The following is a 17,350-nucleotide window of genomic DNA, read 5'->3' as shown; positions in this document are numbered from 1 at the left end:
TGCCAGAGCACACAGACCACCGTGGTGACACCCAAAATGCATGTGACAGTGGCACAGCTGTCCCCAAAGCCCCCCTGAGCAGTGAAACCACCTGGGCTTCAGCCAGTCCCAGCTTTGCTTGGGTAGGGGGAAAAGGGGAATTGCCCCAAGGGCACAACTCAGATTTCAGGAGGGCAAGTCCTGGGGCACCAAAAGGGCTTTCAAATCCCAATCCTCTCACATATTTCCCGTCCCAAGTTTTAGAGAGACCAAAGCCCTTCACCTCCCCTCTGCTCCCAGCATTATTCCCTGAGCACAGCTCCCCAGCAGCTGAAGCACACAAACCCCCTGCAACCACAGCTGCCCCATGGCCAGGATGGTCCTGCCTAGGCTTTGGGAGATGACACACATCTGTTCTTCTTTTTTAATTAGATTTTTATTTCCTACCTCTAGTATTTCATTGTAATTTCCGCCACTCCTACCCAGGCCATGCTAATATAATCACTCAGGAGGAGAGTGGGAGCAGCCAGCCCACTCCTTCCAACATCCCGCTCAGGAAAGGCAGAAAAAAAAAAAGCAATCTGCTAAATCCCCAGCCCCTGCAGTCATTACAAGCTCAGGGACATCAGGTGGGTGCTGAAACAAACCATCAAAGCCTCAGTGCCGCCAGCACCTGCCAGGAGCATCAGCACTGAGAAACTTCAAAAAAAAAAAGTTCACATTTGCCCAAAATACTCGTTAGCAGTTCATTGCTGCAGCAAGGTGAGGCATAATTAAAAACGGACTAAAGAGATCTGTGAATTATATCCTCGGCTTGATGCTGGAGACACAGTGATATTTTTTAGCCCACATCATCCTGGAGGTCAAGATTAGATGACAGCTTGGTCTAAAAATACTCTGAAGGGGAGGCTGAGGCTGTTGGAGGAGGTCAGAGCCCCCTGTGCCCCCCTCCCAGTGTTGCTCAGGGTTGAAACCAAGGGGCAGATGTGTCCCCCAGGGCATTGCCTGGAGCAAGCCCCAGTAATAAAAACAACTGCTGCATTTGCAGGGAAATCCACCCAAAACAGGCACGGGGAAAGCTCCGTCCCACCATCTGCCAAAGGAACCCCAAAGCCAAACCCAGCAGCTCAGTGGGGCCAGGCTCCCCACACTGTCACCCCCACAGCTCCTGAGGGGGCTGGAATCACCATGAAAGCACCAGATTCCTCCCCCTGGAGCAACACGGGGAACATCAGTGAGCCCAAGACACTTCAAAATTGAAGCTTTAGTGGGTATTGAATATTTCCTCTGTATCTGAGGCCACAGAGTGAAAAGCAAGCTCTGGGGTTGGACTTTAGTTTGTCTTTCAAGCCTGCTTTGCCTGACAAGTACTCCAGATAAATTTCCCGAGTAGTGTTACACGTTCCAGAGAGACAGGGGAAGAGATTTCAGAGAAAAGATTGTGTTTCAAACTATTAGAAAAAAATCAAATTGATCCACGGGACTCGGCTGGGGCCAGCTTGATCCATGAGCACCTGACTGATGTGCCAGGCTAACAACATCCATGTTCCTGGCTTGGTTGCCCTTGGGCACCCACAAGGAAATGTTATCAAGGGAAAGAGAGTGCACAGCAGCCTACAGATGTGCACAGCACACACACACACACACAGAAGTGGCACTGCTGCCCACAGGGACATGCCAGCCCCATCCCTGCCAGCAGCCAGGGGCCACTCTCCCTCCCCAGCAGAGTTAACACTGATAATAACAAAACCACTGAAATGACCAGCCCCGAATCCACACAGAACCAAGAGCAGCGCCACATCCCGCTCGCTGCCGCTGCTCCAAGCCTGGCCACCCTCACAAGGACACTGCTGGTCACTCTCCCCCAGCCTCACATCACACAAAAAGCATTGAACCAACGTTTGTGTCGCAGGTGCAGCAGGAGCACGAGTTGGAGCTGACACCCAGACAAAGAGCAAGGGCAAAATCCAGCCCCGTCAGCACACAACCTTTTCCCTCCTCTTTTTGCAGCCCTGGGAAAAATCAATAAGATGCAGTGAGTCAAACTCAGCTTGAAGCCCGTAAGTAATTAGGATTAGCAGGCTGGGAGCCGAGGGAACAGGCTGCCTGTGTGCTGGGCGGGGAGGGACCATTTTGTGGGTGTAGGGTACAGCCTCAGCTGATGCAAATAACACGAGCAGCTCTTTAACGGGGTTTTCAGGCAGAACGGCAATAAGGAATGGGAACGACAGCGTTTGCTTAGAAACAGGAAAATCTCATGAGGATAATTTGGGGTGCCGAGCCGTGCTAGGAGCAGGATGGAGACCCCACAGGTGAATCAGGAGTTGAGTTTGATGCCGAGCCCATTCCCAACCCCTCACTCTGAGCCCGGACTCCTTGAGTACCGCTTATTCCCGGGGTTTCTACCCGGCAGTAAAAACCCACCTCAATGTTTCACTATTTAGAGTTAACTTAGTGGCCAAAATCGCAAAGCCGAGAAGAGACCCCCCCCGCACCCCCCACACACACAGCCTGCGCAGAGCTACCAGCAAAATAAGAACCAATTCGGTGTTTTTGTGTCCATGAAGAACAGCTCGGACGCCGAAAAGTGCCCTTTCCTCCAGCTGAAGGAACCCGGCAGAAGACGGGAGCGCTCAAACCGGGGCCGTGCTGGGAGCAGCAGCCCCGGGACAGCGGCGAGGCGATGCCCGGTCCCCCTCAAACCCCACCGACCCCCGGAGCTCCGCGGCTGCCCCGGTCCCGCCGCACCCCGAGCAGCGAGCGGGGGATGAAGGAGCGATGGAGAGGAGAGAGATGGAAGGCGACGGGGAGAGAGAGAGATGAGGCTGCGGGAAAGTTGCGTTTCACCCACCTAGGAGCATTTTGGATGCGGCTGCGTCTCCTCCGCGCTGCTGGTGCCTCCCGCTCGCCGGGCAGAGCTGCGGGCAGGGCCGGGCGGGCGCAGCCCCGCTCCCGCCGCCCCTCGCCCCGCGTCCGGCCCCGCCTCGGCCCCGCAGCAGCGCGGGGGGAGAAACTACCGGGGATCGGCGTGGAAATGGGCGGGGGGACCGGGAACTCCCCCTCCCCGCACAGCCGCCCCCGAGCCGGGGCTGCCCGAACCCCAAAACTTGGGGCGAGGGGAGGGAACCCTGAGCGGCACCCCCGGGCTCGCTCCGAGAGCCCTCTCAGGTGACTGCTTTGGGGTGAAATGTCCTTGTGGGGTCGGGGAGGGGACACTTGGGAATGTCCCTGCCGTGGGTCCCTGCTCGTTCAGCCCCAGCCCTGAGTGCTGGGAACACACGGGGTCTGCCCCAACCCTTGGGGGGTGGCACCAGTGGACACGGGTAGCCTGGCCCGGGTGGGGAGCTCATCTCAGCCCCCCACGATTGGGGTGCTCAGTCCCCCATGATTGGGGTGCTCATCTCATCTCAGCCCCCCATGACTGAGGTACTCATCTCAGCCCCTCTATGATTGGGATGCTCATCTCAGCCCCCCACGATTGGGGTGCTCGGCCCCCCATAATTGGGGTGCTCATCTCAGCCCCCCATTATCGGAGTGCTCAGCTCAGCCCCCCATGACTGAGATGCTGAGCCCCCCACGATTGAGGTGCTCATCTCAGCCCCCCCATGACTGGGGTGCTCATCTCAGCCCCCCATGACTGAGGTGCTCATCTCAGCTCCTCGTGATTGGGGTGCTCAGCCCCCCACGACTGGGGTGCTCATCTCAGCCCCCCCAAGATTGGGGTGCTCAGCCCCTCTATGATTGGGATGCTCAGCCCCCCACGATTGGGGTTTTCACGCCTGCTGCCCTCCCCATCAGTTCCTCAGCAAGGGCTGTGGCAGTTTGGCTCCTCATGGCAGCACCTTCTCTGTGCTGATTTTTGGCTTCTTCTCAGGAGGTGAGGCTCATGACTTGCTTACATTGCTGCCCTTTAAACAGGGAAATGAAAAACCTGCTCGTGAAAAGGGGAAACAATCACCTCCCCTGCCTCCCTGAACGGGAGACAAGAACAAGGAAGGAATGAAAAATTTTTCTCCAGTCAAACAATACAAGGAGTTGGGCAGAAACCACTGGGCCATACAGAGTGAAAATGAACCTTTTAAACCATGAGATGCCTGAGTGTGCCCATGTGCCACTGCTAGACTGGGCACTTTTGGAGTAAATCACAGAATTTTGGTGCACTGAAAAGCACTAAAGCCATCGGGGCCCCCCTGGGTGCTGCTGCAGGGCCAGGGCACAGCATGGTTCTCTGTCCCAGACCTCAGCCTGGCTCGGCTGGCACCGGGCAGCCTGGCAGAGCCCCGGGCAGGGCGGCTGTTGTTGTCAGGGTCGTTAACACAGCAGTAAGTTTAGCCGGGGCACTCGCTAATCCGGGATTGACAGCTGGCCCCGCACGCCTGGCCCGGCCCCCTGCAGGCTATTTAAACCCCATATTAATTTGTTTAATGTCATCAGGGGTTTGGTGTTACTGCAAGGAGCTGGAAATGTAAGGACTGGGAGGAGCAGGGGGCTCCTCCATCCCAGAACGATGCTGTTCTCCTTTCCCCAGGGATAACCACAATCCACGGCATCCCCTGACCTGCAGCCCCTCTGGACCCATGCACAGCCCTGATCCCCACTCCATCCTCCGTTTGCCCTGACCAGCCCCTTCAGTTCTCCCCAGCAATTCCCTCAATAAATCCTCTCCCGGCTGTGGTTCGTGCTGCGTTTATCCCAGCCGGGCCAGCAGGTCCTGGTCAGCATTTCCACGGAGCTGGAGTGACACGGAGGGCTGGAAGGGGGTGTGGGATGCAGCACTTTGTGGCCGAGCCTTTGAGGCCAGCTGGAGCTGGGGTTAATTGCAGGTGCTGATTACAGCCCTGGCCATTAACGCCTCCGGCCCTCCCAGCCCAGCCCAGCACATCACTGGAATTTCCCAGCTCGGCACTGTGGGTCTGTCCGGTGCATAACTTGCTATATTTGTCCATTTTTGTCCATAACTTGCTATATTTGTATCCCAGAGCTGGTGTAGGGCAGCAGCACAAACCCTCCCACAGGGTCCAGACCCACATCCCCCGTCCCAGGGAGCAAAGCCTGAGGCTGCAGATCCCCACAGCCTCCTCTGTGGGATGAAGCTGCTGAGGAATCTACCCCGGAGTGGCTGAGAAACGGTGCCCAGGGGGTCAAAAAGTTCCACAATCACATGGGAGGCCCTAAAAAATCCCCAGAGCCAACACAGGCCAGATGCCAGAGCCCCTCGTGGTCACCACTTTCCACCACAGGTTGATCTCCACGTGTGGGGCACTGATGGCTGAGTACCCCACGAGTGTGGGGATGGAAGCAGAGGGTTTCTTGTGAAATGGCCCCAGCCCCAGCTCTTCATCACACCCACCCCGGGAGAGGCAAATCCCAAACATGCATTAAGCCAGGCTTGCTTGGGCAGGTCTGCTCAAATCCTGCCTGTGGCTTAAAGCACGAGGGAGGGAGGGCAGGGAGAAGGGGAGGGTGCTCGGGCTCAGCTGTGCCACCAATGTCACCAATTCACAGGGTTCAGGCTCCAGGAACCACAACAGAGGGATTATTCTGAACCCTACTGAGGGCAGAGTTTAATTCTTTGCTGGCTGAGGGGTGTCCAGGACTGGCTTTTCCCAGCCTCAGACTCCAGAGGCAGCCTGGCAAAAAGAGACCAGAACTGGGCAATGAACACATGAATAAAGGAGGAGGGAGACAGGGATAAAAGCCCAGCTAAAACTGCTCCCTGCCCAAGTCTGCTGAGGACATTCAGGACTGGCTCTTCCCAGCCTTAGACTCCAGAGACAGCAAAAAGAGACCAGAACTGGGCAATGAACACATGAATAAAGGAGGAGGGAGACAGGGATAAAAACCCAGCCAGAACTGCTCCCTGCCCCATTCTGCTGAGCCTTCCAGAGCCTTTCTGACTGACTTTGTTCGCCAAGGGTTTAGGGTATAATTTGGGGGTGAAAGACGCCAGATAGGATCAGGACTGATCCACCTGGAGGATGTGTATCAGTTTTCTCCTGCTCTGTAACCCGAGCCCCCTCAGAAGCAGAAGGCTCGGGCTGAAGCAGCCGCCGGCGGTTCATCCCTGCCGGCCCAGGAAGGCAGGCACTGACCTTTCCTGCTCCTGAGTTTGCTCAGGATTAAAGTAACATTTTTTAAGGGCTGAATCCTCCTCCCCCGAGGGGCTTCCCACACAAAGAGAGGGAGGTTTGTGGCTCACAGTCCCCCATGACCCCCCTGGTAAACAGAGACTTGCCAAACTGCTGAGTTCACACTGCCCACCCAGATAATTCTTATTAATCCCCATTTCTTTAATGAATCATTCCTACAGATTTCTGCTTTTATGTAGAGCAAACCTGGGAGCTTTGTGTCAGTGGAGGGGTCTGGCGAGCCTGGGGGACACAGACCCCCAGCTCTGACCCCCAAGGATGAGCCAAGGTGGGCAGGGCTTTGGTGGTGGAATGATGCCTCCCACCTTCATCATCCTTCCCAGGGAGATGGCTAATTACAAAGGCATCCAGGACACGTCTGTGAACAGGGTGGAGAAACTGGATGACCTAGAAATATTTAATTATCAAGAAAAGGGGTGGAAATTACACCTGGAAATAGTTTCAGAGAGAGAGAGAGTGTGTAAGATTTTCCATCTAATTGTGGAGGGCCCTCCTGGAAGGGACAGGGCAGAGGGTTCCACCTTGCCACCACCACACTTTGGTTCCCCCCCAGCCCAATGCAGATTTCCTGGGCTGCCAACTACCCAGAATCTTCTGGATGCCTAATAAGCCAGTAGTGATGCTGTCTCTGGTCTTGCCCATCAGGTTCCTGCTCAGCTTTGGCCCCTCAGGAGCTGGGGATGCCCAGGGAGCTCATCTGGGCAAACACTTCAGTGCCACAGCTCAGACCACACCGAGACACTCAGGCTAGCACAGCAAGAGCCAGATAAATAAAACTGCTCCTTGTAAATCTGTGGCTGCAGAAAATACCAAAGGTGAGCTGGAGCAGTGTTGTGGGCAAGCTGTCCACAAGCAGTGATAACTCAGGGGCATGAAAAAGGAAGGGAACTGAATCTGAGGTGAGCAGGCAGTGCGTGCAGGCAGAGGCAGCCCAGCTCCAACAGCTCTGATAACTCCAACAGATCCAACAGATTCAACAGATCCAACAGCTCCAACAGATCCAACTCACATGCTCCAAAAGCAGAGCTGGGGCAGCCCAGGGAGGCTGCAGGGAAAGGCCACAGCCCTTGTGCTGGAAGGACACACAGCTACCAGCACCAATCCCTCACCCAGAGCTCTGCACCACTCTGCTCCCAGCATCACCAGCCCCAGAGAGCAGGGCCCTGGAGCCCCCTGGACCTCCCAAATTCCCAGGCTGTGGACACAGCCACAAAAGCCAGAATCCCATTTTCTCCCTCTGCACTGGCACCGCAGGGTTATGGAGAGGAGAGCTCACTCTGAGGCAGAAGCATGACGAGGGGAGATCATCTCTTCAGAGAGAATTTTATATTGCTTACGACTTACTGTCTGGCAACATAAAACAGTTTAAGCAGCCGACCCTAAATCACAGTGACAGCTCTGCACTACCCACAACCCCCTCCCTCCTCCTGCCCTCCCCTCCCCATTCTCCCGGTTCCAAACGCTCCTCCCGTGCCCCCGGGCGGGCACACACACACACACAGACACAGCGGGCACGGAGAGGAGCCCCAGGCTGGATGCCGGAGGGGGATGAGCCGCGTTTCCATCGCTGAGAAGCCACTTCAGCCCTCCGCGGTCCCCCCCGCTCGGTGCCGGGGCTCTTTGGGGCCCCGCCGGAGCACGGGGCGGGCGCGGAGCTCTCGCACGCACAGCCCGGGCACGACCCGCTCCATGCAGCGCCTCTAATCCCCTGTGACAGCCGCGAGGGAGCGGGAGCTGCGGGATGCAGCTGCGGGATGCAGCAGCGGGATGCTCATGCTTGTCGTGGTTTGAGAGGAAGTGAGGGTTTTTTTGGGATGCTGTGGTCGAAGGCTTGTTGGTGCTCAGGGCCCCAGTGGAAAGTGTTCTTCTTAGGGGTGACCAGGTGGAGAGGGCTCACGATCCGACTGTACCACTGGGACTGTGTCTCCATCTACTCTGTGCAAAGGCTCAGATTGGGCAGGGCCCACTGGGTCAGCAGAGCCTCGGGTGTTCACTAACCAGGTGGCTTTTGCCAGATGCTGCTCCCAGCTTTTGAAAGATCCCCCACCTAATGCTTTCAATGTGGTTTTGAACTACCCTGGTAGCAATGTCTATTTGATGCTTTTATGTTTGACTATATGATGAATATCATATAGATATTTTCAATATCTATATTGAAATCTATCTATATTGAATATCGATATTTTCAATCTCTATACGATGCTTTTATATTTGACTATATGATGAATATCATATAGATATTTTCAATCTCCATACAATGCTTTTATATTTGACTATATGATGAATATCATATAGATATTATCAATATCTATATTGAAATCTATCTATATTGAATATCGATATTTTCAATCTCTATACGATGCTTTTATATTTGACTATATGATGAATATCATATAGATATTTTCAATATCTATATTGAAATCTATCTATATTGAATATCGATATTTTCAATGTCTATTCAATGCTTTTATATTTGACTATATGATGGATATCATATAGATATTTTCAATATCTATATTGAAATCTATCTATATTGAATATCGATATTTTCAATGTCTATTCAATGCTTTTATATTTGACTATATGATGAATATCATATAGATATTTTCAATATCTATATTGAAATCTATCTATATTGAATATCGATATTTTCAATGTCTATTCAATGCTTTTATATTTGACTATATGATAAATATAGTTTTATATTTGACTATATGATGCTTTTATCCCCCATCGTCTTGTTCTGTTTATGTGCTGAATAATAAGTTTTGCACCTTTAAGACAGTTTGGATTAATTCTGAAATAGTTTCAGAGAGAGAGAGTGTAAGATTTCCCATCTCATTGAGGAGGGCCCTCCTGGAAGGGACGGGGCAGAGGGTTCCACCTTGCCACCACACTTTGGATTCGATGCCTGGGGTGGCCACAAGAGCATCCCCAGCACCAGACACCCTTCCAAGGGACATCACCCTATCCTGGGGACCTCACCCCTGCTCAGAGCTGCTGATGGAGCTCTGGAAAAGGCCCCTTCAGGCTCGGAGCTCTCTCAGGACGGGGACCAGCAGGTACAAGTTGGGACACACTCACAATTTAGCTGCTGCTTTGACCATTTTTTTTTCCCCCTGCTTAAAAGGAATGCCAGGTTTCCTCTTCCAAATCTGCTGAGCTGATGCTACATGGGAAATTGTGAAATATTTGTGCTCCTTGTTGTTCTTAATCCACTTCTAATGAGCGTCACGCGTGTGGCAGCCCTGAGCTGAGTGGCTGTGAAACACACACTGAGGCAACTTGACAGCAAACCCACTGCAAGAAAGTGACAGCAAAATCCACCATTAAAGAGGAATGGCTCACAACTGCAGGGCTTAAAAATAACACCAGGCAACTTCCTACTGATATTTTTGGAGAAAAATCTCCACTGCCAGCAGCACAGCACAGCCTCTGCCAGCACCACATCAGTGGCAGCCTGACACCCCCATGGCCCAGGCAGCCCCCACCAGCCCACAGAAAGATGATATTTGATTTATATTATCTAACCTTGATATATTTTGGATTTGTCTCTATATTTCTCTATATTTCTCTATATTTCTCTATATTTCTAAAGCAGGAGCATCCACCTGAGCACCCAAGCCCCTGCCATGGGAGGCTCCCACCTCCTTCATGGCTCAGGCAGCCCCCACCAGCCCACAGAAGGATAATATTTGATTTATATTATCTGACCTTGATATATTTTGGCTTAGTCTCTGTATTTCTCTATATTTCTTAAGCTGGAGCATCCACCTGAGCACCCAAACCCCTGCCATGGGAGGCTCCCACCTCCTTGATGCCCCAGGAGCACAAGAAAATCCCTGCAGCTTCTCTGTAAGAGTTTAAATTTAAAGGAACTTTTTAGAATGAGTGTGTCAAGGAAAAATATCCCTGAATTTCTGACCAGAACTGGGGTGCAGAGGCAGAGGTCAGAGTCCTGGTGGGGAAGGCTGCACACCACAAAAACCTTCCAGCCAAAGCTGACCACTAATCAATTCCTTTCCTATTTGAAGTAACTGACTCAATAAAATCAGAGATTAATTATGCCACAGTTATTAATCCACAGAAAGCTGAATAGCTGGGCTTTTCAGAGGGACAGCAAGCTAATGGGGTATTTTCTGAGGATTTGGAAAGGGAGCAGTTTGCTCCGGATTCATGTGCAGGGTCTGGGCTCATGTGCAGCCTCTCACATGGCACCCACAGGTCCCTTCTCCCACAGAAACTGAGGGATTTTTTTGGTTAAAAAAAAGAGCATTTAGTGAAACAGGGCTTTTCTGCCAGTCCCCAGTGGCAGGGGTAAATCCCTCCCCTTCTCAGCCTTCCCAGCTCTGTCCCAGGAGCCCCAAGGGACATCCCTGCACCCCATCCCTGTGCCCCAGCGGGAAGGGAGAAGCCTGGGAGTGAGCAGAGGGAAGGAAAATGTACAATTATCATGGAAGGAAAATGTACAATTACCCAACTGAGCTTCTTCAAATTATTCCTGATCCCAGCCAGCATCTTTAAGACATGAAAAAAAAACCCATTCTATTTCTCCCACTGAGATTCCAGGTTATTCAAATCTGATGTGAAAAGCTATTTTTGCTCATCTTTGCTCAAAGCTGAAGGGAGCAGCCGAGGCCAATGGAGCAGGAGGATTCCTTATGTTTGTCCTTCATAAATTCACAGAAGCTTCAAATCTGAGCCCTGGTGCTGCTTGGGCACGAGGTATTGATCAGCACCTGGCACTGATGCAGGGCTTGTCCCAGCCAAATGTTAAATCCCCTTTATGGATCAGCCATTGGGAAATTTGGGATGGTCCCAAACTTCCCAATGGCCGATCCATAAAGGGGATTTATGGATCCCCTTTGTGCTGTTTGTGCTGTGCTGCCAGCGGACCTGGTGATGGACACTGAAGTGGCTCCCATGCCAGCCTGTCCCTGCCAAATTTGTAAAAAAAAAGTCCCAAAAGAAGGAAAGCAGCAAATTCCTGCAGGAGGAAGCAAAAAAAGAACATTTCCTCTGGCATTGCTGGAGCAGATCCTGGCAGCACCAAGGCTGGGAGCTCCATCAGGGGCAGATGTGAGAATGTCCCAGCCCCAAGCCAGCAGTGCCACGACTGCTGCAGCCCGATTAGTCCCAATTAGACCCTAATCCCACGTGTTTGCAAACAATTTAAATCAATACCTCGGGATTATTGCAGACAAAGCCCAGCTGAACATGGCTGAAAGGGCCTGGCACTGTTTGCTGGGTAATGAACAGCTGAAAGGCTGCCACAGCAGAGAGCAGAGCGGGCAGGAGGAGGGAAAGCAGCTGGGGATGAGGTGCCAGAGCACACAGAGCAGGGAATGGAGAAGGAGCATGGCCCAGGATCACGGAGCAGCAGCGTGGAGTGGGCTCACACCCCACCAGAGCCATGGCCAGAGCCAGCAGCCCCCTCCCTCTGCTGCTCTCCACCCCAGCTGCTGCTCTGGCTGGTTTGCAGGAGCTGTTTCTCTCCCAGCTGGGCTCTCCCAGCCCGGCCAAGGGCACAACCATGGGCTCCTTGGTCAGCCTCAGGGCCCCAGGCACGGCCACCCAGCTCTGCAGGAGCCACTCCAGGGCAGTGGGATCCCTGCCAGCTGCCAAAATCAGGGAGCTGGGACCCCCTGTGGAAGCCAAGATAATCCCACTGCCAGCAGCTGCCAGCCCCCCTGAGTCCCCTGGGGTCCCCATGTCCCCTGCCAGGGGCCCTGCTCAGTGATGCTGAAGCTGTCACAGCGATTTCCCTGCTCATCTCAAACCTCCCTGCTCCCAGACACGCACGGACAGACATTTCAGTGCATAATTGGGAAAACCAGGACCTCTCCCTTTGCAAGGAGCTGCTGTTCCAGGGCTGAGGGGGGGACAGCACCAGGCAGCCCCAGTGTGAGGCAGGGTGACAGCAGGGAGAGGGTCAGGGCACAGAATTCCATGGATTTTGGAGAGGAGGAAGAGCTTGGGACACAAACCAGCCCCAGGGCACAGCTGCCTCCAGGTGCTTCAGCCCTGCCTTGGCATTTGGGTTGGGGGAGCAGCTCAGCAGCCTCCAAAGCCAAGAAAAATGGTTTGAGTTGGGGTTTGTGTGAAGCCTCCTGGGCAGAGGAGATGCCTGAACAGAGTGTCCTTCCCACAGACCCTGGCCAAAGGGGTATGAGCTGCTGCTGTCAGCTCAGATTTGCCAGGGAATCCAGAGGCTGGTGCTCCAAAGGAGAGTGCTCCCACTGCCTTTGAGGGAGATGGGGGCTGGCAGAGCCCAGAGACAGCACTCTGGTAGCAGCACGAGCTGTTCTGTACATCCCATGACTTCTCTGAGACACTGGAAAGGACCTTTGGGGAGAGCAATGGATCAGGGTGTGAGCTTTGAAATGCTCCAGCTCAGCCTGTGCTGTGATGGGAGCCCCAGAGATGATCCAGGATGAGGGGGAGAGCAATGGATCAGGGTGTAAATTTTGAAATGCTCCAGCTCAGCCTGTGCTGATGGGAGCCCCAGAGATGATCCAGGATGGCAGCAATGGATCAGGGTGTAAATTTTGAAATGCTCCAGCTCAGCCTGTGCTGATGGGAGCCCCAGAGATGATCCAGGATGGCAGCAATGGATCAGGGTGTAAATTTTGAAATGCTCCAGCTCAGCCTGTGCTGATGGGAGCCCCAGAGATGATCCAGGGTGAGGGGAAGCAGCAGCCCCCTGCCCATGGCCCTTTTGCAGCCCATTTTGGGGTGGCTCAGCTCCTCCTGCTCATTCAGCACCAGGCTGTGGTTTGGTTCCTGAGGACTCTGAGAGCAAACTGAGATCACTTGGGCTCCCTGGGCAATCACAGGCAGTAATTAAATCACTCGTGACCCAGTTGGATTAGAACTGGCATCTGCGGCACGAAAACGTCTTTCATCTGTGACCACCCCGTATCCAATCACCACCTCACCATGATTCCACACGGGACAGCAAGGATCTGGGGTTTGTCTTGCAAAGCGAAAAGCCTAACAAGCAATAATTTGTTTTTAAGTTGGGGGCTTTCTGCCACAGAGCTAAGGAATTGCAATGACACTGATTGGCATCTTTGCCAGTGCTGCTCCTCTGCAGCTTCACAGCCTGGGCAGGAAGAGCAGATCCCAGGAGCCAGAGGGCAGCAGGGAGACTCAGTGGTGGCTGGAAGCTGCCTTGGATGTGGCTGTAGGTGCCAGCATGAGGCAGAGATTCCAGCCCAGAGGAACAGCCCATCTTTGTTGAACTCAATTACTTCATTTAATCCAAGCCTCCCCCAGTGCTGACACGCCACTGGGGACCCATTCCTGTCTGTGGGCTGTGCCAGGCTGAGCCCAGCTGCCCAAGAAGGGGTCACAGCTGCCAGAACTGCAGGCAGATGCATTTTCTCAGCACCCAAAGGTGCAGGTCTGGCCAGGGAAGGGCTCCTAGAGGAGTGTGATGAGGCAGGGCAGGGCATCTCCAGCACCCCATGGCCCTGCCAGCCCAACCAGGAGCTTGTCCTGCACTTGTCCTCAAGAGAAGTGGCAAAACCAGTGCAGGGGGGACACAGGAGTCACATCAGTCAGCTCCCAGCCACCTCAGGAGGCTGGGAAAGGCTCGCAGTGACAACGCTGGAAGTGACATTTTTAACCAAAAGTGCAGGGAAAGGTCAGCTCCGGCAGGAACGGGAGGGACGGGGAGGCACGGGGAGCAGCTGCTGCCTGCAATTTCTCCACACAAGCAGATCAGAGCCCTGCACACTCAGGAATGGCTGTGCCATGCCTGGCAGAGCAGAGATTGTGGGACCAACAGCGTGGAGCCCCACACTGGCAGGGTCAGGGACGGTGCAGAAGCACAAAGAGCAGACTGGCATGCCCCAGGATTCTTTGGCTCAGTAGGAAATGCATCCCTGGACAGCCTCCCATCAGGCCACAAGCAGACTGAGGGGAGAAGCTGGAAGCTGCAGGCTGGAATTTATGAGGCCCATCCCCATTAAAATAGCTGGCAATATTTCCATCTGTCAGTAATGCTGATGGAGAGACCTGCTCCTTTGCATATCCCAAACAAAACCAGCACCAGCCAGGGCAGGATTTGGCACACACATGACTATTGCCATGCTAGGAATTCATGGCTCCAGCCTGCCCAGTCTCTAGTCAGAGCAGGAGCAGGGAACCATGTAATCTTTTAGGTCCCTTCCATCCCAAGGCATTCTGTGATTTCTGTGCAATTCCCTTGGTTTGCTGCTAACGACAAAACCCTCACAGCCAAAGGCTCAGGCAGAGCAGGTCAGCCATGGTGACAGGGTGACATTTCTGGGCACATTTCCCTGCTTTTGTGCATAAAATCTGCAGCAGCCAGCTGGGCCCAGCCAGGTGAGTGCTGGCAGATGGCACAGAGGGCAAGTGAGTCCTTGCCCTTGCACATTGTCCTGCCCAGCAGCACAGCACCTGCACGTGGCAGCATCCCTGCACAGCCAACAGGTGAGGGGCCTCAGCACCAAGATCTGAGCAGCATTTGGGATCAAACTCAGCGCAGGTACAGGAGAAGTGCACAGCAGGAGCCTGGAGGGTCAGGTTGGCACCTTCAGAGCAGCATCCCAACAACTGACAGCCTTGGGCACGCATGTCCCCACTGCACAAACCATCTACAGAGCTCAGGGAGACACCCACACACACAGAGCAGCACCAAGCACATGGACAGACCCACGTGTGTCCGTCCCTCTGCTGGGCAGCTTGGCCTCTTGGCCCCTAAACCACCTGAGGACTGAAAGCCCTGCGCTTGCAGCAAGTGACAGATGCCAAGTGTGGGAACCCAGGACATCTGCCAGGGGGCTCAGAGACCCTGGCACAGAGCCCAAGATGCCCCTGTGGTTTTCATTATGACCCGTGGAACAAATTACCAACCTTATATGAAGAGCAGCAAGCCACAACAGTTTAGGTAGAATAATAGTGAAGTTATCATGGGATGGAAAAGTAGATTTTAGGGGTTTTGGTATGGGGGTTCAGGAGGCAAGATGGAGAGAACTGGGTGTGTCCAGCCTTTTTCCTTCTGTTTCTTGGCCTCCATCTTCTGCTGTGAGATTGGCACTCACAGATTGGTTTAGAGTAGAAGCTCACTGTCTAACACAGGTGATAGGTATTGGAAAGTAATTGTAAATATTGTACATGTAGTTTTTAGTATAAAAAGATAACACTGCCCCGGGGGCAGGCAGAGTGCCTGGAACTGTCCTGCAGGATGGACCTCGGCAGGGCAGGAGAAAATTTTATCATAGATAAGACGCAATAAACAACCTTGAGACCGAGAACTGAAGAATTCTGACTCCTTCTTCAAGCGCTCAGGCTGGGAAAAGAGACTTCTAACAATCTCGGGGTCGCAGCGACCCAGAAAGGCCCCGAGAGCCGAGGACCAAAACCAAGCACCTCCAAACTTTCCCTGAGCCCAACAGAGCAGCTGTGGCAGAGCAAGGGCAGCCTTTGGGCCACCTTGACCTGCTGGGTGGGCTCCTACCTTGGGCTGCTGGCATCTTCCCCTTGTTTAGCTGCTTGAGGCGCTTCTGGTGGGACTTGCCGTTGTAGTGGATCTGCGCCTGGGCAGCTGAGTTGAGCTGGATGTTGCAGACCTCGCAAAGAGTGAACGACTGCTGCTTCTTCTCCCTCTTCATGCGCTGCTCGGGCTGGCTGGGGGGGCAGCTGGGCTCCTCCACCAGCTGCACCGCGCCCTCGGGGCTGTGGGATGGGCTCAGGGGGCGCTTCATGCCTGCGGGAGGAAGGACAGACCCACTGTGAGGACAGAGGGACGGAGCGGCTGCCAGCAGCTGGCACCGTGTGGGGCACGAGTGGTTCCTACTGGGAGCACACTGGGATCGTCTCTGGATCATACTGGGAGGGACTGGGAGTGTCTGAGAATGGCTGGGAACACACCATGCACATCACCCCTCATACTGGGGGGACTGGGAGCAACTGGGAGCACATGGCATCATACTGGGACTGCCTGGGTTGATCCAGAGAGTAACTGGAACCATGCTGGAGGCAACTGGGACCATCCTGGGAGAGACTGGAAGTAACTGGGATTCCACTGGGACCATCCTGGGAGAGACTGGAAGTAACTGGGATTCCACTGGGACCATCCTGGGAGAGACTGGAAGTAACTGGGATTACACTGGGACCATCCTGGGAGTGCTGGCATGTGACAAGGATCATACTGGAGCTTACTGGGCTCATACTGGTGTTGAAAGGGAACAACTGGGATCACACTTTGGGCTACTGGGAGCAACTGAGAGAAACTGGGATCATGCTGCAAGCAAACTGGAGGAACTGGGAATGACTGAGGGTAACTGGGATATACTGGGTATGACTGGCATCATACTGGGAGGGACTGGATTGACACTGGGGGTGTCTGAGAGTAGCTGGGAACGCACCCTGCACATCATCCCCCATACTGGGGAGACTGGGAGCAACTGGGAGCAAATGGCATCATACTGGGACTGACTGGGTTGATCTAGCTGGAGGCAACTGGTTCATACTGGCAGCAGTGTCCAGCCTTTCTCCTTATTCTTGGCCTCCATCTTCTGCTGTGATGTTGGCACTTTTGGATTGGTTTAGAGTAGAAGCTCACTGTCTAACATAGGTGATAGGTATTGGGAAGTTATGGTAGATAATGTACACGTAGTTTTTAGTATAAAAAGATAAAAGATGGGCAGAGTGCCTCTGACTGTCTTGCTGAGAGGACCTCAGCTGGACAGGAGAAAAAATTTTATAGATGAGAAACAATGAACAACCTTGAGAATGAGAACAGAAGAGTTCTGACTCCTTCTTTGACTGCCGGGCTGGGGAAAGAGACTTTCTAACACATCTGGGGTTCACTCTGAGCAGCAGAGACCCCGAGAGAGCCCCAGACCCACACAGCCACACCACAGAGAAGAGCAGCTCATGGAGAGCCTGGGGTCAGCTGGGGACAGCCTCCAGCAGCCTTTGCCTTGCAGGGAGCCCGGGCTGGGCATGGCTGGGACACCCAGCAGGGCCTGGGAGGCGCGAAGGTCACCCGAGCCCTGGGATCCAGTTACGGCCCCGAGCTGGCAGCTGGGGCTGACAAACCCCCGAGGCACTGCAAGGGGCCAGGGCAGGGGCTGGGGAGCCTGGGGGTGCCCTGGCAGCACCCAAGGGTGCCCTGCAGGATGGCCCTGTGGCCTGGGCAGGGCTGCATGGAGCCCGTGCGGGACTTGGGGCAGCAGCGACCGCACCGG

General features: G+C 53.9%; 1 protein-coding gene across 6 annotated transcripts in view; it reads right to left on the bottom strand.

The window, feature by feature from the left end:
• The window catches only part of ZNF385C (zinc finger protein 385C), a 69,117-nt gene that overhangs the window by 28,924 nt on the left and 22,843 nt on the right, over window positions 1-17,350 (bottom strand). For 4 of the 6 annotated variants that reach the window (XM_054649412.2, XM_077190920.1, XM_077190918.1 and 1 more), the window contains exon 2: window positions 15,616-15,864. The exons of 1 other annotated variant lie outside the window; for it this stretch is intronic. In XM_054649412.2, coding sequence (XP_054505387.2) covers window positions 15,616-15,864 — 249 coding nt within the window. Of the gene's footprint in view, window positions 1-2,830; window positions 2,995-15,615; window positions 15,865-17,350 lie in introns of those variants that run through there. One more of the 6 variants, XM_077190922.1, reaches the window with a different exon arrangement.

The sequence above is a fragment of the Agelaius phoeniceus genome, chromosome 26, assembly GCF_051311805.1.
Source record: "Agelaius phoeniceus isolate bAgePho1 chromosome 26, bAgePho1.hap1, whole genome shotgun sequence".
In the NCBI taxonomy this organism is placed as follows: Eukaryota; Metazoa; Chordata; class Aves; order Passeriformes; family Icteridae; genus Agelaius; species Agelaius phoeniceus.
This window is presented reverse-complemented; position numbering and strand designations above follow the sequence as displayed.